Genomic DNA, 25111 nt, shown 5'->3' with positions numbered 1-25111 from the left:
GCCTCACCTACAGGTGTGGGCGGCCCAGAGAGACCATGAAACCTTACTCAGCATGGGCCTCGGTCATTCTGTGGCTGCCCACACTTTCAGGGTGGGTGTGGATTGCCCTCGTGGGAGGGTGGGCTGGTCATTGATACTTTACAACCAGCTGGACTGACCGAACTCCAGTTGCATGCCAGGAGCTTGTTAAAAACAGGTGGGAGGGCCCCGCCCCATACACTCTGATTCAGCAGGTGCGAGGCAGCTCAGGAATCTTGGGCGCACCAACTCCCAAGGGTGGCCAGGGTTGCACCTGCCAAGCTGGGTCACCTTTGCAAGGCCCAGAGCCCAGGACTGCTCAGCTGCCGATGATGAGAAGCACTCGGGCTGGGGTGTGGGAGGGGGTTACACAGAAGGTGTGCCCCGCAGGGATGTTGGGAGGAGAGTGAGCTATCCGCAGGGAAGGACCAGACGTCTGTGGGGGCCCTGGTGTCACCAGACACTCCCCTGGGGTGCTCTTCCACCCCACTCGGTCCCGGTCTGAAGTAGCATGCTTTTAAGTCCGCCTCCTTCCCCAGCCAGGGAGCTGCTGGAAGACAAGATCCTTGCACTCACTCAATCACACAGATATTAAGAAGTGCTTATGCTAGTTGTCCTAGCAGGGAACAGGTGCAGTCCACTCCTCTGGTGCTGCCCTCTCTAGGCAGGCAGTAGCAACAGCAGCTCCAGCAGGTGTGTTAAATGCTGCAGCAGGAAACCGTCATGAACTTGAACCTATCCTAGAAGTGAAGTCTAAGAGGGCGGTGAATGAGGCAGTGACCAGGGAGCTGGCCTGTGCCAGCCTTCGCCGGAAGCAGGCATGGGCAGGATGGCTGGGCTGCCAGGTTCCAGGAGGCTCAGAGGAGAGAGGCCTCGGGAGGAGCTGTAGCCAGTCTCTAGGCTCATGGGCAGGGGTTCTAGGACTGGGCTGTATGATGAGGTCCTGCCCTCCACTGCCTGGTTCTCAGCTGGGGACCTAACCCAGAGCTGCCGCAGGAGCTGTGCTGAGCTAGGCTGACCCAAGCTCCCGCTCACTTTCCCTGACGTCCGTTCCCTCGAGTCCCCTTCTGTTCCCAGGGGGGAGTCAGGCGGTATATTTCTCCAGCATCTGGGAATAGTTGATGCTTGTCTGAGCCGGTGTGGACCAGTGCTTGGGGCTGGGGAAAATGAGGGTGGGAGAATGGCACGGTGTCTCAGGAGTCCTGAAGGTCTGGGCTGCTCCTGCCTCCCAAGGCAGAGACAAACCATGCCCCCAGAAACACAGCCTCCTCTGGGTGCCTTCCAGGCAGGTGGACCGGACCAGCATGTGAATTGGAGCCTTCAGGGCAACCCCAGAGCTGGCACTCAGGTGTGCAACGGGCATGTGAGCTGCAGGTCCTCGGGCCCTGAGCCTTCCGAGCCCCCAGAAGGGAGGGTGGTCCCAGGCCCACTGTGACTCTGAGCCCAAGCTGGCCCCCTGCTCAGGGGACCTGGGGCGTAAGAACAGTGATGGCAATAACACCGTATTACTGAGGCGCTTGAGGCAGGACAGCGTGCCCAGGACGCTCTTCTGAAAGCCTGGGGGAGGGGATGAGCAGCTCAGCGGACCCCGAGCAGGAGTTAGCCAGCTCACACCTGTTCACACAGAGCTTAGGCGATAGGACCACCACTCTGTCTATCTTTCCTCTGCCCCGCCCCCCAGGACTCACCTAGCAGGTGGAGTGGGGTTGTGACCTGAGGAAAACTGTATGCGACTATAGGACAGGGGCCCTGGGCCTCCTTGCTGGGGAACCCCAGAGGCCTGGAGCTCCTGGGAGACAAAGGGAGGGAGGAGAGATGGGGCCTTCTCCCCAGCTGCCAGTGAAAACGGGAACTTACTAACTGTGGGGAGCAACTCGGAATAGACTAAGTTACTGGAATTAAGACTTATTCTATGCATCTGCTCTCCCACAATATGGCGCTGGGAGAGGAGAAAACAGCTTCTATGCAGCTGCCTCTTGCCAACTTGAGTGATGACCTCCAGGAGCTGATCCTGCTCCTGATTGGAGGAGAGCAGCGTACTCGGCGTGTGGGCAGCCGAGTTGGGATTGGCGGAAGAGGACTATAAAGGAGGAGAGAGACAACATGCACCAGGAACATCTAAGGGCAACATCTATCTGAAGGAACACCTGTGCAGCCCCCGAGAGAGCCGGCCGGCGGTATGCCGCTCCCCCGCGGAAGTGGGGAAAGTGGCTAGGGGGAACCACCCTTCCACGGAGGTGGAAGGGTCGGTAGCCAACCCGGGAAGAACCAGCAGCAAACCCGGGGAGGGCCGAGCAGACGAAAGAACAGCACAGGGTCCTGTGTCGTTCCTCCACGAAGACGGGGAGCGACACTAACTGAATTTATTCTCTAAGAAAAGCTGCTTTTTGTTTAGCTAATATATTTTTTACTTTCTAATTTCTGTATATGTTATGGGTGTCATGAAAACAAAGGGGGATGGAATTCATAAGGAGCCAACTCAGGTGTTGGGGGTCCAAGGGAAGAGGAGGCTTATTTGCATATGCATATGAGCAATTTCCAGACCACTGCCCCCTTCTCTTGGTGGGAGTAGGGTTTAGAGAGGGGTCTGGAAACTGCTCCAGGCAAGGCAAGGCCCGTGTGGACGCTGTTGGCCACCTGCCCTACATGGGGGTGGCTCCTTGAAGGCTGGGCGGGGGCAGAGTGGGTGCTGAGCGTCCTGGTGATGGCAGTGAGTGAGTGTGGGGTGGGATGAGGAACGCACGCTCATCTTGCGTGGTCCCCAGAGGGTGTGCAGCTCGACTCTAACTCTCCCTCCGGACTTCTGTTCCCTAGATCCACTTCCCGGACGTGGAGAGGGTGGAATGGGCCAACAAGGTAAGGCCAAGGGTGGAGCCTGGGAGGGCTGGACTGGGCCAGGCCTCAGCTTCCCATCACCTCCAGCAGGGGGCGCAGCGCTGAGTCACCACCGCAACCCTGATGGGGGTAGTGTGACTGGGTGTGCGGACCAAACCCCAGTGCCCCTTGCCCGGAAGGGACACAGATGGCCCCACCGCTGCCAAGATGGCAACCTTGTCCTTCATTCACAGAATGGCTTTCTTCTCTAAAAGCCAATGTTTAGGGAGTTTTGAGTTAATAAGCTAGCCATAGCAGAAATCTTAGGAAATACAGAAAGCTGTGAGAGAGGAGAACAGCTCCCCGCTGGCCCTCCAGGTCATGCGCAGAACTTTCCTGGGAAGAGGAAGTCCCTAATTAGACCAGAGCTTCTGGGTGCCACCTGCTCCCAGCCCAGATCCTGTGCCACCGGACAGTTTGCTTAAGGTCTCTGAGCCAGTTTCCTTATCCGCAAGGTGGGCGTGCCTGGCTCCCGCCCTGGCACAGTGTGAGCGTGTCTGCCCGTGACATCATTGTTATGCTGGCGGCCAGGTCACCCAGGGACACCCTGGGGCTGCACTGCCCAGTGTCCAGGGAGAGCTCCTGTTGGGTGACTCCAGAACTGGCCCTCCCCTGGCTGCACAGCTGAGGGACCAGAGTCCACCGGCACCTGATCTGCCCGCACCTGTCATTGGCTGTGTCTGTGTCTGGGGAGACCCCCCACTGTGGCTCTCACCCCCGAGTCTCCTGACACAGATCCCGCAGCAGGGAGGACATGGGTCAAGTGTGAGAAAGGACTTCCAGATGGTTGCTGGCCTGAGCTTCCTGGTTGCACATGAGCAGAAATGTCATTGCCAAGTACATCACAAGCTCCCAGCCTCTGGGTGAAACCTGTAGGGGTCAGGTTGCTGTTTGAGGAGTGAGTGGGTATCTGGGGATTGTTCTGGGGGGCCCAGGGCTTGCTGCTTCCCGAGTCCCTGTGTACGCTCCCATCAGTCACTGGGGAGCACACAGAGAGGCCACACTGCATGCTGCAGAGAGACTGTGGGTGGGGAGGAGGCTCCCACCCTCGTCTCGGGTGTAGGCAAGCCACGGTCCAGGGCACTCAGTACAGGGAAGGCTGGACAAACAGGAAGATGGGACCGGCCCTTGGGAAGCAGACACCTGGGGTGTGCAGGGGCCTCTAAGAGAGGCGGGGACAATGAACCTTGTCATTATGGCTTTGGAAGGGGACATGGCAGGTGGAGGGCGTCTCTTTGAAATTTCGAAGGAGTGGGAGAAGCCTTTGCCCCAAGTGTGAGCTTGTCTGTGGGCCAGCCGTCCCCATGCCCTCTGACCCCACCATCACCCGCCCTCTCCCCACGTCCTGTGCTCTGCCCCCAGACCAGCTGCACAGACTGGCCAAGGGCTGCCTTTTCCGATTGCCAGGAAATTAACTGCACAGAAAAACATTTCATTTTCTGCCCGGGGCAGTTTTTTCCCTGAAGCCTCAGGCATAGGATAAGAGTGATAGGAGTGATAGGAGTCCCATTGTCATCCAAAGTGTGTCCCCCATTTTGTGTAAAGCACAGTGCAGAGTGGGGTTACGCTTTCACCCCAAGATGTTACCCTGGTGAGTAAACACCCTCCCTGGTGCTCCGAATCTGGGGAACCTGGAGCCTGCCCCAGAGGGGGAGCCCCTGCCGTAGTTAGCAGCTGACCGATAGACAGATGGCTAGGCAAGGGGCTGGGTAGGCAGGCAGGCGTGGGGCCCCCATCCTTGGGACCAGGCAGCTGCTGGCTGCCCGCAGGGCGCAGCCCCGATCTGCAGGAACCCCTTCCTCCTCACAGATCATCTCCCAGATCTGGCCATACCTGAGCATGATCATGGAGAACAAATTCCGGGAGAAGCTGGAGCCCAAGATCCGGGAGAAGAGCGCCCACCTGCGGACCTTCACCTTCACCAAGCTCTACTTCGGACAGAAGGTCAGTGCCCGACCCGGAAGTCCGCCTGCGCTGGCCGCTGTTCCCGCCCCTAGCCCCGCCCCGTCCCCTCTCCTCCCGCCTCCCCACCTGGGTCAGTCGCCTGGCCATGATGCCCCATCTGCATGTCCCAGCCCTCGGCACCTGCCCCTCCCCCGAGTCCCAGCGCCACCATCTCCCCCCAGGGCCCAGGAAAGCCCGGCTCAGAGGCAGCAGGACGAAAGGCCGAGAAATGGCCCTACTTTGCTGTAAGCAAAATTTTGCAAGCAGGCCACGAGGGCAGCTAGGCAGACACAGAGCTGGACAGGTGTCGTCGCATCTGCTGGAGTGGCCGTGGCTTGTGGTGGGGCCCACACACTTCCTGCACAGCATGTGGTGGGCGGTGTTTAAAGCCCACACATGTTCTGTGCAGGTCAGCAGGTGTCTCAGGATAGAATGGCTCATGGCCCGAGAAGTGTATGGCCAGTGACCCTCAGCTCCTGGCCCCTGTGCTAGACTGAGCTCCCCGTCTCCCCTGTGGGCCCCACTCCTCCTGCCCCAAAGTGCACTGTGATAGGAGTCCCATTGGCATCCAAAGTGTGTCCCCCAGCATAGTAAGCCCCAGCTGCTGGCGTCCAGTCTGCTCTGGAACCAGCAGAGGTCGGGTGCAGGCGGAGAGCGCTCTGAGCTAGGGGTGGATTAGGTGTGCCTGTGCCCTGAAGGTTCTGGTTTTTGGCACTGCGGCCCCACCAGGGTTGGCTTGTTGCGGGATCTGTAGATTCAGGTGCGCGGGCCTGTGCATCTTACTGAGCATGCGCTGTGTGCTAGGCACCATGGACAGAGTCAGGTGTGGCCGCGCTGGTGCCTTCAGGAGGCACATGTGGGCGGCAGCATGGGGGGGGGTGTGTGTCTCCACAACAGTAGAGGAATGCATGAGCTCACAGATGGAAACCTGCAGGGTCTGTGGTAGTCAGGGAAGACCCCCAGGAGGAGGTGGCTACTGAGTGAAGAATTTAGCACAGCCAAACTGCCCCTGTGGCAGTGGCGTCATGGCAGGTGGCACTGCTGGGTGACCGCAGGGGCCACGTTGACGGCCTCGGGTGTCCCAGCTTGGGGTCAGGAATACCTAACTCCTCATCCCAGCCCCATCCTCTGCTCTTCCATCCCGCCTCCCCCTCCTTCTCATGTGGGGTCCAGAGCGCCAGCCACACCCCCTTCCTTCACTGTGGCTGGTGTCTCCGTGCTGCGGTGACCTGGGCCAGTGTCTCAGCCTCTGGGAGATCCCGTGCCCTCCAGTGTGCAAGAAAAGGACCCAATGCTGAAGGTGACTGTGAGGTGTGGCTGCGGCAGGCCTGCCCTGGCTGCTCCGGGTGGCTGTGGGAATGGCCTGCGGCCACAGAGGCTGGGGGAGGCCCAGCCTCACTGGGTGCCCCTCTCTAAGTGGAACCCTGGCTGGCTTGTCACAGCACAGGGGCTTAGGGGCAGGCGGCCTCCTCCGAGATGTGTCCCTGCAGATGACAATGGCCATGGGACTGGCTGAGCTTTGTCACTGCTGGGCGAGCCACTCCCTGCCCCAGGAGCAGGCCCTAGCTGAGGGGCCCTAGTGACCAACCTGGGCTTCCACTGGGGCCACAGCAGGGCAACGGAGGCTTCTACGATTCTGGAGACCCTCTTAAAGGTTATGAAGTTAAAAATGCAAAAGTAAGCCAAACACGACCCTGAAACAAATACAGGAAAATAAATCATGGCGAGCCTTCGGGGTTAAAAAGCTGACGTTTGGTGAACTCTGGCAAAGCTACTGTTTCTGATGAACTGCCTGTCATGCTCTGTGATTCTCTCTCCCACCTTCTCGCTCTGGATGAAGAAGACTTGCATGGGACAGTGTGCTTGTAAATACTGCATTCTGGGGAGAGGATGAGGGTGTGGGGGCGCTCTCCTCCGGGGGAGACTGGATTTTTCTCCAGTGTTTCCTTATGAGCAGGGTGAGTGGCTTCAATACAAAGCCATGCGTCTGTCTCTCTGTTGGTTTTTCAAAAACGTATTTCAAACTAACGAGCAGGTGCCTGTGACCGTCACTCGAATTCAAATCAAGTTCACGTTTATGTTCTTTATAAACGATAACCAGAGCCCATTCTGATCCCTGGCAGGGGAGGGGAGACTGGGCAGAGGGGGAAACTGAACACAGAAGAAGGGTCCCCTGGGAGCTGGGGCCTTGGCAGGGAGACTGGTGGCCCTGTAGGTTGTGTCCCCGTGACCCTGGTGTGTCCCCGCGACCCTTAAGACGCTCCTGTTTGCCCTGCCCTGCTGGGGCCTGAGTTGGTTTAACATTGCTCTCTCCCAGAGCCCTCCCCACCTGCCCACCCCCAGAGCCCATGGGACAGTGTGGGCCACTCCTCACAGCTCCCCCGCCCCATCCGTCTCCTGGGCTGGTCTCCAAGCCCACATGGGCAGCCTCCGCCCCGCCTCCTCCCCAGCGCAGCCCTGGTGCAGAGTAGAGGGGAGACAGAGGAGGGCTGTGGCGGTTGCTGACTGAGCCCCTCTCCTGGCATCTCCTGCAGTGCCCCAGGATCAATGGCATCAAGGCGCACACCAACAGACGCAACCGAAGACAGGTGACCCTGGACCTGCAGATTTGGTGAGCCCTCCCTCCTGCCTGGGCGGTCAGGTGTGGCATCCGGGGTGCAGGGGCTGCTCTGCACCCATTTGAAGATGGAGGTTTGCATATGTTACACTCTGAATTAGGGCGCCTTGAGGGGAGGGGAGGGGTAGCAGGAGGACGGATGGACAGACACTGGTCCTCGGGCATTGCCGTGGCTGTCTGGCCCCTCGCCCCAGGCATGGCATCTCTCATCCTTGGCAAAGTTCTAGAAGGTCACGGGCAGGGTCAGACAGGCTGCCTCAGAGGCTGTGGCCAGAGGGAGCAGGTGCAGCGGGATGTGGGGGCTCTGAGCACACAGGCTGTGAGAGGGGCCGCCCTGGGCACTGGGGCCCACCGGGGGAGCCTGAGGATGCAGAGATACATGGGCGACCAGCTTTGCAGGTTGGGCGAGTGCATCTCTTTCGAACGAGCTTGGTAATGGGCTTGAGTCAGGAAAAAGGGAGGTTCGAGCCAGGAAGTCTTCCTGGAGGTGGTGATGTGACTTGTGCAAGGTTCCAGAAAGTCTCCGTTCCTTCCCAGCTTCTCACATTTGCTGTCATCAGCCAGATGCCAGCACTGAGAGCACATCAGGGAAGAGTGCAACCAGTTCTGGGGCCCATCCCCATTGAGGGGCTGGTCTCAGGTGTGCTGGGGTAGCGCGCTGCTACCAGGAGCATCTGGCCCCTCGGCTCTGCCGGGAGATCCTTGTGGGAATAGCTGGGGCATGAGGGGATCATCCGGGCCACTCAGCCTCCCCACAGCCCAGGCAGCCCCCTGTTCCCCTCCTGCCTGCCCCCACCCCTTTGGGGCACCCGGTGCCTGAGGGACTCACTGCGTTGGGGGGGGGTGTTTCACTGCAGCCTCTCCCACCCTGGGTCTTTTCTTTCAGTCCTCTGACCCCACGGGCACCTGTTCTGGGCTCCCTATGCCCATCACCTGGCCGGAGCCGCCAGCTGGACTCTCCCTTTGCCTACCTGGATGTGCGGGTGGGGGCTGCTCCTGGGACCTCAGGGGCGCATGGCCACAGTGGGCAGGGCACTTGGCAAGAGCCTGTCTTTCTCATCTAGGAGGTGTCGAGGGTCCAGGTCGTGCCCAGAGTCACTGCCCTCATGGGTCAGAGGCGGGGGCCTGCCTCGGCTACTCAGGAGCAGGCTCCTGGGAAGCTCCCTCCCAGAGTGAGGACCTGGGTCAGGGTCTGGGCAGAGCTGGGAAATGCTGAGGCTATAAAGGAGGCCCTAGGCCACCCTGGGCATCCAGCTGTGTGACGCTGGGCAAGTTTCTTGACCTCTCTGAGCGGGTGCACTGCCCCTCCCCTCTTGCAGCTACATCGGCGACTGTGAGATCAGCGTGGAGCTGCAGAAGATGCACGCTGGCGTGAACGGGATCCAGGTGGGTGGAGGCACTGGGCTGCTCTCCTCTGGAGCTGGCGTGGGAGTGAGAGGTGGCGGCAGGGCACGGGGGGGGGGGGGGGGTTGGGGGGGGAGGAGCTGCGCTCCCTCACTGGCTGAGGCCTGTTCAGTTGCAGGGCACCCTGCGGGTCATCCTGGAGCCCCTGCTGGTGGACAAGCCCTTTGTGGGCGCTGTGACCATGTTCTTCCTTCAGAAGCCGGTGAGTCCCTGCGGGCCCTGGCAATAGACACCGGCCCAGCTGCATGGACGGAGCACGAGGCCGCCCAAGCCCAGCTGGGAAACTGGGCTCTGAGATGGTCCTGCACACGCTCAGCGCAGCGTAGGAGCTAAGGCCTGCGCCTGCCCTGCTCCGGGGCCTGCGCGGGGCCAGGAGGCGCCCTCACCTGCCTGAGTTCCCGCAGAGGGTGTCCCCCCGTGGGCGGGGTCTCCCCTGGTGGGTGATGCCTTCAGCAGAGGTTTCCCAGCGCTGGGCTCCCTCAGTGATCTCCCCACCCCCCACCCCCGCTCCTACAGCACCTGCAGATCAACTGGACAGGCCTGACCAACCTGCTGGATGCGCCGGGGATCAAGTGAGTGCTGGGGAGCCCGTGGGAGACTCTGCAGCCCTGCCGGGGCCTCTGCAAAGCCCTGGCTTCTCCTGCCCTCTCGGCACAGAGACGCTCATGTGTCATGTGTGTGCAGTGGAGCCGGGGGCTGGTGGTGTGTGCAGCCTCTGTGGGCGGAAGCTGTGCCCGGAACACACACATACACATGCACACACATACACCCCGTGCCATCACACACATACACATACATGCAGGCGTACACATACCACACCATCACACACACACACCATCACGCACACATCATCACATACATGCATTATCATGTACAGACACACCATCACATGCACACACACACCCTGTGCCATCACACACACATACACATGCATGCATGCATATACATACCACACCATCACATGCACACTATCACACACACACACACACCCCGTGCCATCACACACACACCCCGTGCCATCACACACACATGCATGCATACACATACCACACCATCACATACACACACCATCCCACACATGCCCACACACACCCCATCACACACAGACACACCATCACATACACACACCGCATCACAGACGTCCACACATTGTAGGTGAGGAGTACCGAGTGGAGGGTGAATGGAGGGCCCGGGGACGTCCAGGTCCCAGGCCTGGCTCAGGGCAGAGTGGCGCTGTGCAGGTCTGGAAGCAGAGCTGGCAGGTGCCTGGCCCACTCACGTAGCCGCTGTGCTGCTGTGGGCTCCGTCATCTTGGGGTCGTGGGGGAACACTTGGGTAGGGAGGTGGTGGCAGGTGAGTGTGCACACCCATGAGGGTCCTTCCTTCCTCACTCCCCACCCTACCCAAGTACATGGTGAGGAGCCCAGGTGCCTTCTGTGACCACAGTGCCCACGTGGGCGCAGGAGGGGGTGGCTGTCACACAGAGGCGCCGCCTTCCCGGGGCCCGGAGCAAGCGCTCTGGGAGCCCAAGCCCTGGGCCTCCTGGGAGGAGTGGAGCAGGGCCGCAGCACCAGTGGAGGGAGGGAGCGGCCGTGCCGGGCTGGGCACCAGCTGGCTTACCAGGCACTCAGGGTGGGGGTGGTCACTGCTCCCCGGGGATATGATCCCTCCGCTCTGGACGAAGATTCCAGTCACGAGGTCTTTCCTTCACCTACTGTGCACCAGACCTGTTCCAGCCGCTGTCTCTCTGTTCCCTGGGGAGGGGTCAGGCACTAAATAGAACATCGCTGTAGAAAGGTGACAGTAGGCAGCCCTGCAGGCCCTCACGGTGGGCTGGGCACTGGCCTCGGCACCTTACACATGGTACCTCGTGCTCCTGATGGTGTAGGGGCAGCAGCATTACCCTTGTGTGAGTGATGGAGAGGCTGAGCTCCCCGAGAGGCAGCGACACGCCCAGGCCCCACAGCTAGTGGGGGGAGCCCAGAGTCTGACAGGTGCAGGGTCAGTGACGTTAGCACCAGGCTGGCTGCCTGCCCTAGAGCACAGAGCAGGACTGGGGGAATTGGGGGGGGGGGCTTCTGGGGCTGCCAGCTGGTACCCCGCCTCCCTGGGGGCACCCACCCTGCCAAGCTGGGCTCTTGGTTCCAGCTCTGGGGACAGGTGCGGGGGGGTGGGGGGGGTCCTGTCGCTCTGCACAGCGGGTCTTGCCTGGTGTCGCAGCGAGGTGTCAGATAGCCTGCTGGAGGACCTCATCGCTGCCCACCTGGTGCTGCCCAACCGAGTGACTCTGCCTGTGAAGAAGGGGCTGGACGTGACCAACCTGCGCTTCCCTCTGCCCTGCGTGAGTACCCAGCACCAGCCACAGACCACCAGCCCCAGCGTGGTGGGATGGATGGGTGGGCTGCTGTCCCGGACAACGTGATGCCCACATAAGCGTCACTGGGTTCGAGTCCTGGCTCCACCTCCGATTCCAGCCTCCTGCTGATGCTTACCCAGAGAGGCAGCAGGTGACAGCTCGTGTGGTTGGGCCCCTGCCACCCATATGGGAGGCCTGGGTTGAATTCCCAGCTCCTGGGCTTGGCCTGACCCAGCCCCAGATGGGAGAGAGCCCGCAGCTAGAAGATCTATCCGTGTGTCTCTGTCTCTCTCTGCCTTTCAAAAACAAACACTGCCCCCCCCCCGGCTGGAGGGGGGAGTGCCCCACACCTTGCATGCACCCCCATTTCACAGGGCAGGCCCCCAAGGCTGGGGAGGCTGAAGACCTGCCCAGAGTCACCTGTCTGGCTAGGGACCGAGCCTTGGGTGGCATCTGCCCCGGGGCTCCTGGTCCCCCGCGTGGGTCATGTTGCGGGACCACAGGCAGCCACTGCCAACCTCCCCACCATGGAACTAACTCTGGGGCCAACTCCACCAGCTGGGCACTGGGACAAGTCTTTGGGTCCACCCGGGAGCAGGACTCCTTGGGCAGTGAGCCCCACTGTCCTCCTCACCGGGGGCCCAGCTCAGGAGGCCCGAGGCGCCTTGGGCCCTCCATACAGAAGGACACCTGGATGTGGGCCTGGGGCTGGGAGTCTGGGCCCCAGGAAGAGGGAAATCCCCCCATTTTGCCAGTGGTGCCAGGTGTGAGGCCTGTGTGGTGCCAGGTGTGTGCCTGGGGCAGGGGCACACGGGTCCCTCTGTCTTTACCGCATGGTGGCTTTGTCCCCATCCCCCCCCCCCCACCATGTGCATGGCACGCCTGTCATTCCGATGGAAGCACCAGCACTGTGTGCTGATGACTAAAGCCCTCTGCCCTGAGGGTGTATACAGGTGTGCTCCTACTCCTGCCCCCACCGCGGGTGGAGGCAGCAGCCTGGAACCGTTCCCCCACCTTGCTTTTCGGCCGAATCCATCCTGAGGCTCACGCCGTGACTGGAGGTAGAGACTTGGCTCATTTTTTTGCACTGCTACAAAGCACCCCACTATGGGGTATGGCGATGCACTGAAGCCAACTCAGCCAGTCGCCCACTGAGGGACAGTTAAGCTGTGCCTGGTCTTTTGCTCTTACAAATAGGCGTGAAACGAACAGCTCTGTGCTGCGCTGATCCGGAGCCAGGAGCTGCTTCTGGGTCTCCCACGTGGGTGCAGGGGCCCAAGGACTTGGGCCATCTTCCACTGCTTTCCCAGGCCATAGCAGGAGATGGATTGGCAGTGGAGCAGCTGGGACCCGAACCAGTGCCCATATGGGATGCTGGCACTGCAGGCGGCAGCTTTATCTGTTGCACGATGCTGCCCCCCCCCCTTATCCTTTTTGATAACATCCGGTGTGGGGAGAGGGGATGTTCCCTGGTGTGGGCCTCTCTGAGTCTAGTGCCCATGGCGTGTATGCCCAGGCTATGGAGAGGAAGTGAGGCCAGGACTCAGCTTGCACGCGGATTCCCCAGAGGGCGGCACGGCTGTGCCAGGAGGGGCAGAGCGCCGTGGCCGAAGAGCCATTCCCATGGCAGCATGGAGGCAAGTGTGGAAGGCTAGAGACATGGGCAGGGCCTCCTGGTGTGGCGCAGCGTGCTCTGGGCCCTGCCATTGCTGTGTGGCCACAGGGGCACAGGTGTCTCTGTGCAGAGCACAGAGTGGGTGGGACCCGGGCCGGGGCAATCTGCCGGCTTTGGCTGTGACTTGTCGGACCTCGAGGGCCTGCGTGGCGCAGGAAGAAGTAGCTGTGAGCCCCGGGCTGGGGGTTTTCCAGGGGGCAATCAGAGTCCACCTGCTGGAGGCGGAGAAGCTGGCTCCGAAAGACAACTTCCTGGGGCTTGGGGGCAAGTCAGACCCCTACGCCAAGGTGAGCATCGGCCTGCAGCACTTCCGGAGCAGGACTGTCTACAGGAACCTGAGCCCCACCTGGAATGAGGTGTTTGAGGTGAGGGCTCCTCGGCCGCTCCTGGCACCCGCGGGTCCCTCCAGGCTGCGCTGGGGGTCGTTCCGGTCCCGGGAGGGAGGGCCTTGTTCTCCCAGCATCCCCCAGGGCCGGGGCAATGCCAGCACAGGGGGCTTGCGTGTGCCGCATCGGAGCCTCCTCACCGGCCTGCGGGGCACAGCCATCCCTAAGGCCAGGAGCCTGCCGGGGCTCCCAGCGGGAATGTGGCTCCTGTGATGTCCTACATGACGTCAGATTCACCAGCCATCATAGCCCGCGGGTCCAGGACGCCTCTTCTCCCTTCCAGTTCATGGTGTATGAAGTCCCCGGGCAGGACCTGGAGGTGGACCTGTACGATGAGGACCCCGACAGGGACGACTTCCTGGGCAGGTGAGGCAGAGTTGGGTGCGGGGACGGCCTCCCCTCCTGCTGCCTGGTGACCAGCACAGCCCTGTGCTCACCGACGACCTGACTGCTAGGCAGGCGGTCCTCCATCTCAGATGTCCCCCCTCCCCGGGGTGCCCAGCCCTGGCCTGGACCCTGAGAGGTACAGAGAGGACTCCAAGGCTGTGTATCTGTGACTACCTTCTGCTTCCCAAAAATGGACCCGAGTCCCCATCTGGAACAGTGGGCAAGGATGGCAGGGGGGCCACGTGCCCAGGCCCAGAGGCCTCTGGCCCTTGCCTTTGGGGCAGAACTCAGAGCCTCAGGGCAGTTGGAAGACTGAGATGGCCCGGGTGGGGCTGGCTATGAAACCCTGAACCGCCTGTGGTCCCAGTACTCGTGGCGGTACAGCAAAAACCGCCAGCAGTGTGCATGCCCAGCCTCACAGGACGCTGGCTGGCCATTTGAATGGCTGCCCGGTCGCCACACTGCAGAATGTTCTGCAGCTCTTGAGATCAGGGACAGCATGTGCACGCTGCCAGCAGGGCACCCATGACGTATGCAGAAGGGGGCACCTGTGCAGACGCCAGCAGAGAGGGGCGTGCAAGGTGCACACGGGCAGCCAGCACTGCTGACCTCAGATGGCGAGACCGAAGGGACTTTCACCCGAACCCTCGCACCCCTGTGTTCCTTGGTGTGTTTCCACAAGTATGGAAGTCGGAGAGGCAGACTCGGGACAGTGTGGGGTGGGGGCAGAGCCTGGCCACCTAAGGAACCGCTCGCCAGCAGCTGGTTCTTAGCATTTTTCCTCTTTATGATAAAAGCTGCAATTTTTTGACCTGTTCCAGATTAGAAGCGTGGCTGGGGGTTCACAGTTTATAAGGGGTGTGCCGAGTTTGAGCACACATCTAACAGATACATAAGATCATCTTTCTCCCTCCGCTGTCAGGTCCCGGTTGGTTGGGGGCTGGGATATGCCTGTCACCTGTGTACACGTGTGTACACGTGCCAACTGCACGCATCCCGTGCAGGCTGTCTGGGCCGTTCTGGAAGTGGAGGGGCATCTGGGATTGCTCAAAAGAGAAGTGACTGTGGGAGGTGGCACCGTGGTCATTCAGAGGGCACGGGGACTGGGAGGCCGATTCTGCACAGGATTGCCAGGGGCCCTGTTGTCCCCGGAGGGTAGGGAGCCAGCTGCTTCCTTGCGTGGCATGCTCAGTGCAAGCAGCCCTGAAGGTCAGCTCATTCTCCCTCCACGTGGGCTGCACTGGGTCTCCTGCTGGTTCCTCGGCACGAAGATGCTGCTTCGTTCCCGGTCCCCTGAGCTGTGCGGAAGTTTGCAGCGTCCAGGGTGGGCCCCTGGGCGGCACTGACCCCTTCTCCCTTCTCCCTGTGTGTCCAGCCTGCAGATCTGCTTGGAGGACGTCATGACCAACAGAGTGGTGGATGAGGTAGAGTTGTTGCCCGTGTCTGGGGGGTTGGGGAAGGGCGGGCTCAGCGCGGCCCCCTGTCCCTGGCCAGCTCCAGCAGGCTGCCTCGGCCCAGACAGTCCCAGGAAGTGGGCTCTCCAGGTGGGGCTGCACGGATACCCGTCCTCAGGGACAACAGCTGGGTGAGGCAGAGTGCTGCCAGGGCATCGCCCCCCACAGCCTGTGTTGGAAGAAGCTTCCTTGGGAAGTGCCCACAGACTGGGGCCCCCAGCAGGGGCCAGTCGGCAGGCTGGGCCTGGGCTTTTCCATGCCACTGTAGCCCCTGTGCCCTCCTGTAATGCCACCCGGGTCCCTCTGGGCCAGGGTGCACCTGTGTGGCCTGGCTCGCCTTCTGCAGGTCTCCCTGGCCCCTTCCCAGAGCTGTCCTCTCCCACCCCGCCCTGCAGTGGTTTGTCCTGAATGATACAACCAGCGGGCAGCTGCACCTGCGACTTGAGTGGCTTTCACTGCTCACTGACCAGGCAGCGCTGACTGAGGTGAGTGAGGCGGCGAGGGCTCCCCAGCAGAAAGGTGGGGGCAGGGAGATGACCCCCCAGCTCTTGCGCCCCTCCTGGAGAACGGGCCGCTGAGCCCCGTCTCACCCAGGGCAGCGCCTGATCTTGACAAATGGCCTCTGAGCATGTCGGCCAGCCTTGGGGAAGCTGGGCGCTTAGAGACCTGTGGCCCTGAGCGCCTGCCGGCCCAGTTCCTGGGGGGAGATCCACCTGTGTCGACCTTGAACTTGTCATGCTGCCAGCTAAATGTGCTTGAGAGGGTCGGCTGGCTTCCCGTGCAAATGCAAGTAGTTTTCTCCAAAACCAGTGGCTCCTACTTTGGGGCACCTGGCGAGGGTGTTGTGTCTGTTTGCAGGACCCTGGCGGCCTTGCCACTGCCATCCTCATGGTCTTCCTGGAGAGCGCCTGCAACCTGCCGGTGAGCGGCCCCCACACCCCCTGCCTGTGCGCGGCCCCCACACCCCCTGCCTGTGCCCATCACTCTCGAGTGTCCGTGTGTGGCTTTAACCCACTTCTTTGCCGCAGAGAAGCCCTTTTGACTACCTGAACGGTGAATACCGAGCCCGCAAACTCTCCAGATCTGCCAGGGTAGGTGTGCGTGTGGCTGGGAACTCGGAGGAGGACGAATGACAGCTCCTTTCCCCCGGAGCAAGCCCCGGCCCCTGGTCTGTGCACACCAGCCTGGGGGCAACGAGAGGTGCCGTCCGCTGGCCTCGGGGACTTGTTCCCCCACTGCTTGTCCCTGCGTGCCAGGATGACTGTGTCGGGTCTTAGTGCCATTTTACAGACTGAACCCCGAAAGTCAGTGGCTGAGTCCCTCAGCCATGAGGAGCCAAAACCCGACGCCAGTGTTTCCATAGCACCAGGGAACAGAAGCCCGCGCCCACTCGGGCCTCCGGACTGTAACTCGGAGCCTCTCTCTGGCTCAGTCCTGGGACCTACGGGGGCCCGGCAGGACCAGGGCAGCTTCTCCAGGGAAGCACAGACTGGCCCAGGTCTCCCGGTGTTTCTGGAGGGTGGGCACAGGGTGGTCTTAAGCTGGTGACAGCTCCTTTGTTGCTGTGAATTTGCCCTCGTAGAACAAGGTCAGCAGAGACCCTTCTTCCTACGTCAAGCTGTCTGTAGGCAAGAAGACATACACGAGCAAGGTAAGACGGCCTGGGAAAGGGAATTCATTGGCACTGAAGGCCAGGTACACAGTTTATTTAGTCTGCACGATACCTCATGGAATCTGTATGGTTTAAGATCAGTGATAAGTTCCATGGCACAAGGCACAGAGTGGCAGAATGAGGGTTCAAGTCCAGGCGTGGTTCTGAAGCCCATGTCCACCCCTGGGGTATCTCAGTCCAGCAACGTCCCTGTCGGTCCCCTGCCTGGAGTGAGCTCTAATGCTAGCATGACCATGGCGAAGCACTGCTCGCTTTGGGGCCTGGCTGTCCCACCCTGGTGCCACCCCTTGCTGTAGCATGGGTGGGTGTGATCCTTGACAGCCACAGGTGCGGTTCCCAGTGGGACCTGGTAGCCAGATCGACAGCAGAGGGTGCCGGTGGCCCGTGGTCCGGCCACCCTGACCCTTCCGCTCTGTTCGCAGACCTGTCCCCACAGCAAGGACCCTGTGTGGAGCCAGGCGTTCTCCTTCTTTGTGCACAACGTGGCGGCTGAGCGGCTCCATCTGAAGGTTTGCGGGAAGTTGCGCTCTTGGAACAGAGCACCAGGGTTTCTAAGCCAGGAGGGTGGGCCGCTTGAAGAGCAGATTCCCCTGGCAGGATTTTAGGTGTGGAAGAGGATACTCGGGCCCCACATGGCTCAAATCCTTGAAGATGGTGGCCAGGATCATGACGTAGGAAGCGACCCTCAAGTCCCTGGGCTCTCCCTGCAGAAGGGGACTTATTGTTACATAGCCCAGAGCGGCCCCAAGACAGATCGTAACTGCCTCCCCCGAGTCACTCTCTCCTCGGACTGAAGGCAGGGACCGTATCTGGCCCAGCCCCTCTTCAGTCCCCAAAAGAGAAGCAGATCCCCAGAGTCCGTACTTAGTGAGGTGGGCCCGGGTTGCTTGGTGACGCTCTTGTTCTGTGACTGGCTGCGCCCAGGTGCTTGACGACAACCAGGAGTGCGCTCTGGGAGTGCTGGACGTTCCCCTGTGCCAGCTCCTCCCCTACGCCGACCTCACTCTCGAGCAGCGCTTCCAGCTGGACCACTCGGGCTTGGACAGCCTCATCTCCATGAGGCTGGTTCTTCGGGTAAGTTTCTCCCATCCCCTGGGGGAGGGGAGTGTGGAGCTCTGGCTGTGGAGCAAGGAGGATTGACCCAAATCTAAGCCCAGTGAGGCCAGGAGATGGATTCATTTTTTTCATCAGAATACTGTCAGCTGTTATCACTTCAAATGTTGCCTCTATCCCATTCTTTTCCAATCCCTCCTTTCTAGAACTTCTATGCTAGACACTCACCTGTCTTCTGTTCCTTTTAAGTTCATCTTCACATCTCCCATCTCTGTATCTCACAGTGCCTCACACTAATTTCCTCAGAGCTACCTTCCAGATTACTCATTCTTTGACTATTCCTAGTTTGCTATTTAACCTGTTCAGTTTTTATCTCAATGGCAATTTTTCATGTTTGCCAAATTCACCTAGTCTCTTTTCATAGTTTTTTTTTTTAATCTTCAAATACTTATATTGCATCTCTAGTCTTTTGAAAATACTTATAATCCGGAGATCTTGGGAGTTAAACTTTAATGTTTGTCTGTTGATGTTTATTCATGGTGACTCAGTTCCATGTTTTGTAACTTGTGTTCCAAATCCAAGTGTCCCTTTATGACCTAGATTAAGGCTGTTCTCTCCCAAGCACTTCCAGGGACATTACAAATCTGGGTCTGTTTTTGTTAATTTCTCAACTTTGGGTTTCTTTTATTTATTTATTTATTTATTGACAGGCAGAGTGGACAGAGAGAGAGAGACAGAGAGAAAGGTCTTCCTTTGCCATTGGTTCACCCTCCAGTGGCTGCTGTGGCCGGCGCACTGCGCTGATCCGAAGGCAGGAGCCAGGTGCTTATCCTGGTCTCTCATGGGGTGCAGAACCCAAGCACTTGGGCCCTCCTCCACTGCACTCCCGAACCACAGCAGAGAGCTGGCCTGGAAGAGGGGCAACCGGGACAGAATCCGGTGCCCTGACCGGGACTAGAACCCGGTGTGCTGGAGCCGCTAGGCGGAGGATTAGCCTATTGAGCCACGGCGCCGGCCAACTTTGGGTTTCAAGATCGCACAGGTAGGGCTGGCACCATGGCTCACTTGGTTAATCCTCTGCCTGCGGCACTGGCATCCCATATGGGTACCGGGTTCTAGTTCCGGTTGCTCCTCTTCCAGTCAAGCTCTCTGCTGTAGCCCAGGAAGGCAGTGGAGGATGGCCCAAGTGCTTGGGCCCCTGTACCCACATGGGAGACCAGGAAGAAGGACCTGGCTCCTGGCTTCAGATCAGTGCAGCACCGGGCCGTGGCGGCCATTTGGGGAATGAACCAAAGGAAGGAAGACCTTTCTCTCTGCCTCTCTCTGTCTATAACTCTACCTGTCAAATTTTTAAGAAAGACCCCACAGGTAATATAAATAACTCAAAATTTATATAAGGATTATAAAGACTTTAAGAGTCATATTCTTAGGGGAGACTTTGTATCCCCAACCAGAGTACAGGTGAGAGACATCTTATCATTGGTCTTTCTTTGCTGGTGGGTGGAATTTTTGTTCTACTTTTTTCACTAAATAAATCCCATCTTTATGGGTCTTGTTTCAACTCCCAGCCTCACCTTGTCCTGACTCCTTGAATTCTGAGGTTGTTAAAATGACCTGGGGAAGGCTTTTATTTTTGTGAGAAAAAAATCGAAGTACCCTTCCTTTCTTGTGAGTCTGGCTATGTATTTAAAAGGATGTTTGTTTCCTTTTGTTTTCTAACAAGAGCTTTTTCAGGGTATTTGGAAATGGAAATCCCTTGGGAAGGGTCTTGATAATTGACAACTGAGGGGAAATGAGGAATCAGACAGACATGGCTGGCGTTGCAGAAGTGGAGGGTGTACCCCATAAACCACCCTGTGATCTGCTTGCAGTTCCTGTGTGTGGAGGAACGAGAGCTGGGGAGCCCATACACGGGCCCTGAAGCCCTAAAGAAAGGCCCTCTGTTCATCAAGAAGGTGGCCACCAGCCAGGGTCCCAAAGCCCCATGCCACGAAGAAAGCCCTGCTGATCTGCCACCACCCCTGGACTCTGCTCCTGCCACCCAGGAAGTCTCCGAGACCACCCCAGCCGCCAGCAGTACCAGCACTGCTGCCACCCAGCCCCTACCCCAAGAGAAGGGCCCAGGGCCCAAAGGCAAGGACAGTGCCAAAGGGTTCTGTGAGCCCCTGGGGGAGAAGAAGAGCCCAGCCACCATCTTCCTGACTGTCCCAGGCCCCCACTCTCCAGGGCCCATCAAGTCACCCAGGCCCGTGAAAGGCCCTGCTTCCCCATTTGTATGGCCGCCCAAGAGGCTGGCTCCCAGCATGGCCTCACTCAGCTCCCTGGCCTCTTCCTGCTTTGACCTGACAGATGTCAGCCTCAACACTGAGTATGCACCTCTCTGCTTCCTCTTTTCTCAGCTCACCTGCGTGAAAAATACTGCCCTGGCCAGAAACGTAGATCAGAGTATTTATTAAATGTCCGTGCAAGTTCTGGTTTTCCACAAAAGGTCTTCATGAGAGGCAGCATGGTGGGGTAGAAGGAGCCTAGGGCAGGGGAGAGTTCGAGCCATACAGCCTGGTTATGGCTCTGACACGAACCGACTGGCACAGATGCTGCCTTTGGGGTGGTGAGGGCCCTTGCCAGCAGGAACATTTGCTGAACTCTAGAGCTTTACTGGGATCAAGCTATGGAATTAAGTAATCAGTAGCTACCAGGTAGTGTTTATGACGGACTCAGCATGCTATCTGCTTGAATCCAGTATTCATAGGAACCCTACAGGAGAGGGTTGAAGAAATCCACCCAGGCCCCGCGAGGAGTCACGCTTACAAAGGCACAGCCCCCTCCAGGGCCCACACTCTTCCCACCGTGGAGAGTGAGCGCTGTGTGCACCTGACTCCCAGCTGGAAAGAACCTTACTGAGCGACTGTGCTGACCCTCAGGGCTCTGTGTCCCTCAAGGAGGAGCCGCTTCTCTGGGTGGGGGACAGGGGAGAGGGCCAGCACCTGTGATGACAAGAACAACAAGGCCTCTCTTTCCAGAGGCGAGGACGGCAGGCAGCGGCGGCTGGGCGAGGTGCGGCTCACGGTGCGCTACGTGTGTCTGCGGCGCTGCCTCCGCGTGCTGATCAATGGCTGCAGGTGAGGGGACTTGGGGGTTGCCAGGCGCCCGCCCTGGGAGAGTTGGGGCACTGGGAGCCCCAAGGTAGCTCAGCAACCTGAGGAAGCAGGAGCTGTGAAGGCCGCCCAGTGCACGAGGTCCTCTGCTCCGAAGCAGGCACTGTGAACCTGCTCGTGGGGGCGGCAGCCCCATCTTCCTAAGTGGCAGTCCCCAACCTCAAAAGCCACGCACCTGCTAGGTTGTCCTCGAAACCCTGCAGACTTCCACGTTTTCGTCCTCTAGACAAGAGTTGGATCCTTAAGCCCACTGGAAGCTGAATGCTCCCACAGGTGTCCTTCCACTGTGGGAAAGCCAGGGTCTTTTCCTTGCCTGTCTTTAAATCCAAAACAGAAACCTGACGCCATGTACCAGCAGCGGGGCTGACCCCTACGTCCGTGTCTACCTGTTGCCAGAAAGGAGGTGGGCGAGTCGTAGGAAGACCTCAGTGAAGCGGAAGACCCTGGAGCCCCTGTTCGACGAGACGTAAGTAGGCTGCTGGCCTGCAGGGAATGCCCCGGCCGTTCAGGACCTGGTGGAGCACCTGCTGTGTGCCCGGCAGATTCTGGGAGGAGCCAGAGCTGGCTCAGACAAGCTGGCTTCAGGAAGAGTCTGTACACAGCTTGATGGGAGAAAGGGACAGCCAGGGCACTGCAGCAAAACGGCCACCTATCTTTACTGCCCCTATGCCTGAGTGTTGTTAATCATGGACTGTTGCATACTCTGTCTTAGGTAGTAAAAGGATTTGGCCCTGGTCAAATTCTTGTGTTTTTAATTTTTGGATCTATCTTAATTTCAGAAGTTACACATTTATTGAAACTAAGGACCTAAAATTTACTCCAAAGTTCTAAGCTGTTTGATGTTCCTCCGCCTTAACCAGAGCCACAGGTGGCAGGACAAGGGATGCGCTTCCTCTTCCGCTGAGGCTTGGCAAGATAAGCCTCAGTAGCTGGAGGGTAGCCCTGGCACCTCCCTGCCCTGAGAGTAAACCTCAGAAGGAATCCAGAGGCTTTTTTTTTTTTAATTTATTTGAAAGTCAGTTAGAGAGAGAGCGGTCTTCCATCCGTTAGTTCACTCCCCAGTTGGCTACAATGGCCGGAGCTGCGCCAATTCTTCCAGGTCTCCCACATGGGTGTAGGGGCCCAAGGACTTGGGCCGTCTTCCACTGCTTTCCCAGGCCATAGCAGGGAGCTGGATTGGAAGAGAAGCAGCCAGGATTCGAACCGGCACCTACATGGGATGCTGGCATATCCAGAGGCATTTTTGGGCTGCATGACAAAGCCCAGACCTCGGATGCCTCTGCCTCACTCCACAGGAGGCTGTCAGTGGCTGCTCCTTAGCTGGCCAAAAGCAGCAGCACAGACCCCAAGCCACAGAAGTGCCTCTTGACACTTTCAGGGTCTGAACAACACAGCACAGAGATACCTGTAACGATGATGCATTGAGTCCCTCCAAGCAAGTGCTGTTCTAGATGCTCTTAGTAGAGAAATGAATGAAACACTTAAGTTATGTCCTTCGCTTATTTTTGTTGACAATCTAATCCCCTGAATATTCTCTTAAAGATTTGAATATTTTGTTCCCTTGGAAGAAGTCAAGAAGAGGTCACTAGATGTTGCAGTGAAAAACAGTCGGCCACTGGGCTCACACAGAAGAAAGGAGTTAGGAAAAGTAAGTAGAGCAGGACTCCACCCCTCCTGCTACCCTCCTTACAATTCAAGGGTGGCACGCATCCTTGCAGAAAACCTGACCTGTTCTGGCTGTTCCTAAAACAAGCAGGGTACAGCCTTAGTGGGGGTTGTATATTTATCAGAAAGGTAGATAGATCTCTCTTCTTGTTCACTCCCCAAATGCCTGCAAGGGCCAGGATTGGACCTGGCTCAAGCCAGAACCTGAAAATTCAAATCTGGGTCTCCCTTGTGGGTGGGAGAGACCCAGGGTACACATTAGCAGGAAACTGGAGGGGGAGTGGAGCTGAGACTCCAGTATGGGATGTGGTGTCCCAACTGGCGTCAACCACTGAACTGAATGCCTACCAGGAGGCTTTTTAATATGATAAAGCCTTTTTACCAACCAAGAATCTAAATTCAGTGTTCCACAAGTATTGAAGAGCCATGGTGTTACAAATTTGACAAATACAACATTATATAGAGTTCAGGACTCATTAGATCAAGACTTTTATGGTGATGGGATTTTATTGAAGGGGAAGTTGGGGTAACATCACCTGGAAGATGCTAAACAGAAACAAAAAGGGAGAAGGTGTTATTTTAATCAACACATCTTATAAATCTTATTTTAAAGTAGATAGTATATTCCTTTTTATAGAGGAGGAAACCTTTCCCTTTTTTAGTTATACTATAAAGTGAAAATTTAAAACAGCCTGGGTTAGTGCCTGTGCCCTGGGGAGAGGCTCCATGTTGACAGCCCCTGCTCAGAACTCACACCCTTTCATGATGGGTTCAGATTATCCAGTAATATCCATCGACTGCACTGTTATACTAATTATTTCTGATCATTTAGGTCCTGATCGACTTATCAAAAGAAGATCTGATTAAAGGTTTTTCCCAATGGTAAGCAAGCCTATTCCTTTTATTGCTGTCAGTTATTCAACAGCTTGTCTCAGACAGCTACCTGTAATCTCCCTCCGAAGTTCTTCCCTCCTCACTGGTAATTCATGTGGTTATCCAGAAAGGAGATGGATTAACACCTGCACATAAGGCTTTACTACCTGAGTCTTAGTCACTGCCACAGTGCTAACCTGAGTCCCACCCACTGTCTTACAGGTATGAGCTGACTCCAGATGGACAGCCCAGAAGCTGATGAGACATATTACCCTGTTTGTTAAAATGTATATATATTTAATGTGTGTATGTATATATTGTCATTTAAATCAGAACAGTCATCTGACATGACACATGACTGGACAGTATTAGGAAGAGGTAGAGTTATGTCAGGTCAAACTTTCTCTTGATTAGATTTGTTCAAATCCAGACAAAAGTTTTGGTGCCTGTATGTCACTGGCAGGTGATTACGTGCCAATTCAGCAAGTGTCCTTTGCTGACGGGGAGAACAGCCGCCAGTGTTCCCCGGCAGTTACTTTTAACCCACAACTAATACTGCCAAAGCCCTCTGGCTGCCCCCGTGGGGCCTGCCTGCCCAGAGTGTTTTGCTACTGGAGTTGTACTGGCAATGATGTTACAGTGATATACTTAAGGAGTTAAATATGCTCCTGGCAGGGCAGTGGAAACTGCTGGAACAGAAAGGGAGCTTCCTATGGCTTAGGAATTTTATTCCCACTTCTCTAAGAGATGGCTGGCTCACCTTTGTTAAAAGCAAAACATGTATTTAAATAAATGCTCCTCTTGCATTTCAGACTTTGTAAGATCAAATGGATTCGTTGGCCCCTCTGAGTTCTTACAAGTGCTATTGAAGTCATTTCTTCTTTCTTACTCACTCAAGCAAGACCCCTGTCATCACTTGCCCGTCCTCACCGTGCCTTCCTATGTTGTCACTTTTCAGAAGGGCAACATCCTAAAGCAAATCTTGTCCTGTTACTCTTCCTTGTAAATTGTCTATGATGTTCTTTCCATCAAGTCCACATACTAGGCCCTGCTGACTCCAGGCCGGTTGTTAAACAAGCACATACTAAAGTCATTTCCCAGGCTTGCAATGTTAAAATCCTTAGTGTTTGGTATTTAATGTTTCTGTTCACTGGCCTTTGAATTCTGAGTTATTTGAATGGTTTACCCTTTTCATTTCTGCTGCAATTAATAAAATGGGGCAATTTGATGCCCATCGTGACTACCTCACAATGACACGGTAATTTCTCTTAGATATGTGCCTTAAAAATGGTAAAGGATCGGAAAATGTATCATATCCTAAAGATTAGCAACCCTAAACCGATTTCTGATCAAGATTAACCTTCTTCGAAATGCACAGCAGACCTTGTTGAACCATGACGTTTTAAACATGGTCAATTAAAAGTAATACATTCCTCATAGAACTAGAGAAAACAATCCTAAAATTGACACAGAACCACACACATAAAAGAGCCAAAGCTGTCTTGAGCAAAAAGAAAGCAGGAAGCACCTAGTGCCTGATTTCAAAGTGTACCACACAAAGATAATCAAAACAGTATG

The 25111-nt window shown here is 57.3% G+C and overlaps 1 protein-coding gene across 1 annotated transcript in view; it reads left to right on the top strand.

The window, feature by feature from the left end:
• The window catches only part of ESYT3 (extended synaptotagmin 3), a 43312-nt gene extending 18968 nt beyond the window's left edge, over positions 1-24344 (top strand). Inside the window, exons 2-23 of the mRNA XM_051818639.2 lie at positions 2833-2874; positions 4702-4836; positions 7371-7447; positions 8773-8839; positions 8970-9059; positions 9374-9429; positions 11078-11198; positions 13083-13253; positions 13558-13640; positions 15037-15085; positions 15511-15600; positions 15974-16036; positions 16144-16206; positions 16698-16766; positions 17210-17296; positions 17712-17861; positions 19712-20208; positions 20861-20959; positions 21330-21461; positions 22538-22643; positions 23493-23542; positions 23756-24344. Coding sequence (XP_051674599.2) covers positions 2833-2874; positions 4702-4836; positions 7371-7447; positions 8773-8839; positions 8970-9059; positions 9374-9429; positions 11078-11198; positions 13083-13253; positions 13558-13640; positions 15037-15085; positions 15511-15600; positions 15974-16036; positions 16144-16206; positions 16698-16766; positions 17210-17296; positions 17712-17861; positions 19712-20208; positions 20861-20959; positions 21330-21461; positions 22538-22643; positions 23493-23542; positions 23756-23792 — 2334 coding nt within the window. The 3' untranslated portion in view covers positions 23793-24344. The remainder of the gene's footprint in view (positions 1-2832; positions 2875-4701; positions 4837-7370; positions 7448-8772; positions 8840-8969; positions 9060-9373; positions 9430-11077; positions 11199-13082; positions 13254-13557; positions 13641-15036; positions 15086-15510; positions 15601-15973; positions 16037-16143; positions 16207-16697; positions 16767-17209; positions 17297-17711; positions 17862-19711; positions 20209-20860; positions 20960-21329; positions 21462-22537; positions 22644-23492; positions 23543-23755) is intronic.
• The last annotated feature ends 767 nt before the right edge of the window (positions 24345-25111 follow it).

Source organism: Oryctolagus cuniculus, chromosome 4, assembly GCF_964237555.1.
Source record: "Oryctolagus cuniculus chromosome 4, mOryCun1.1, whole genome shotgun sequence".
Classification (NCBI taxonomy): Eukaryota; Metazoa; Chordata; class Mammalia; order Lagomorpha; family Leporidae; genus Oryctolagus; species Oryctolagus cuniculus.
The sequence above is the reverse complement of the archived record's forward strand: the minus strand, read 5'-3'. Positions and strand labels throughout refer to the sequence as shown.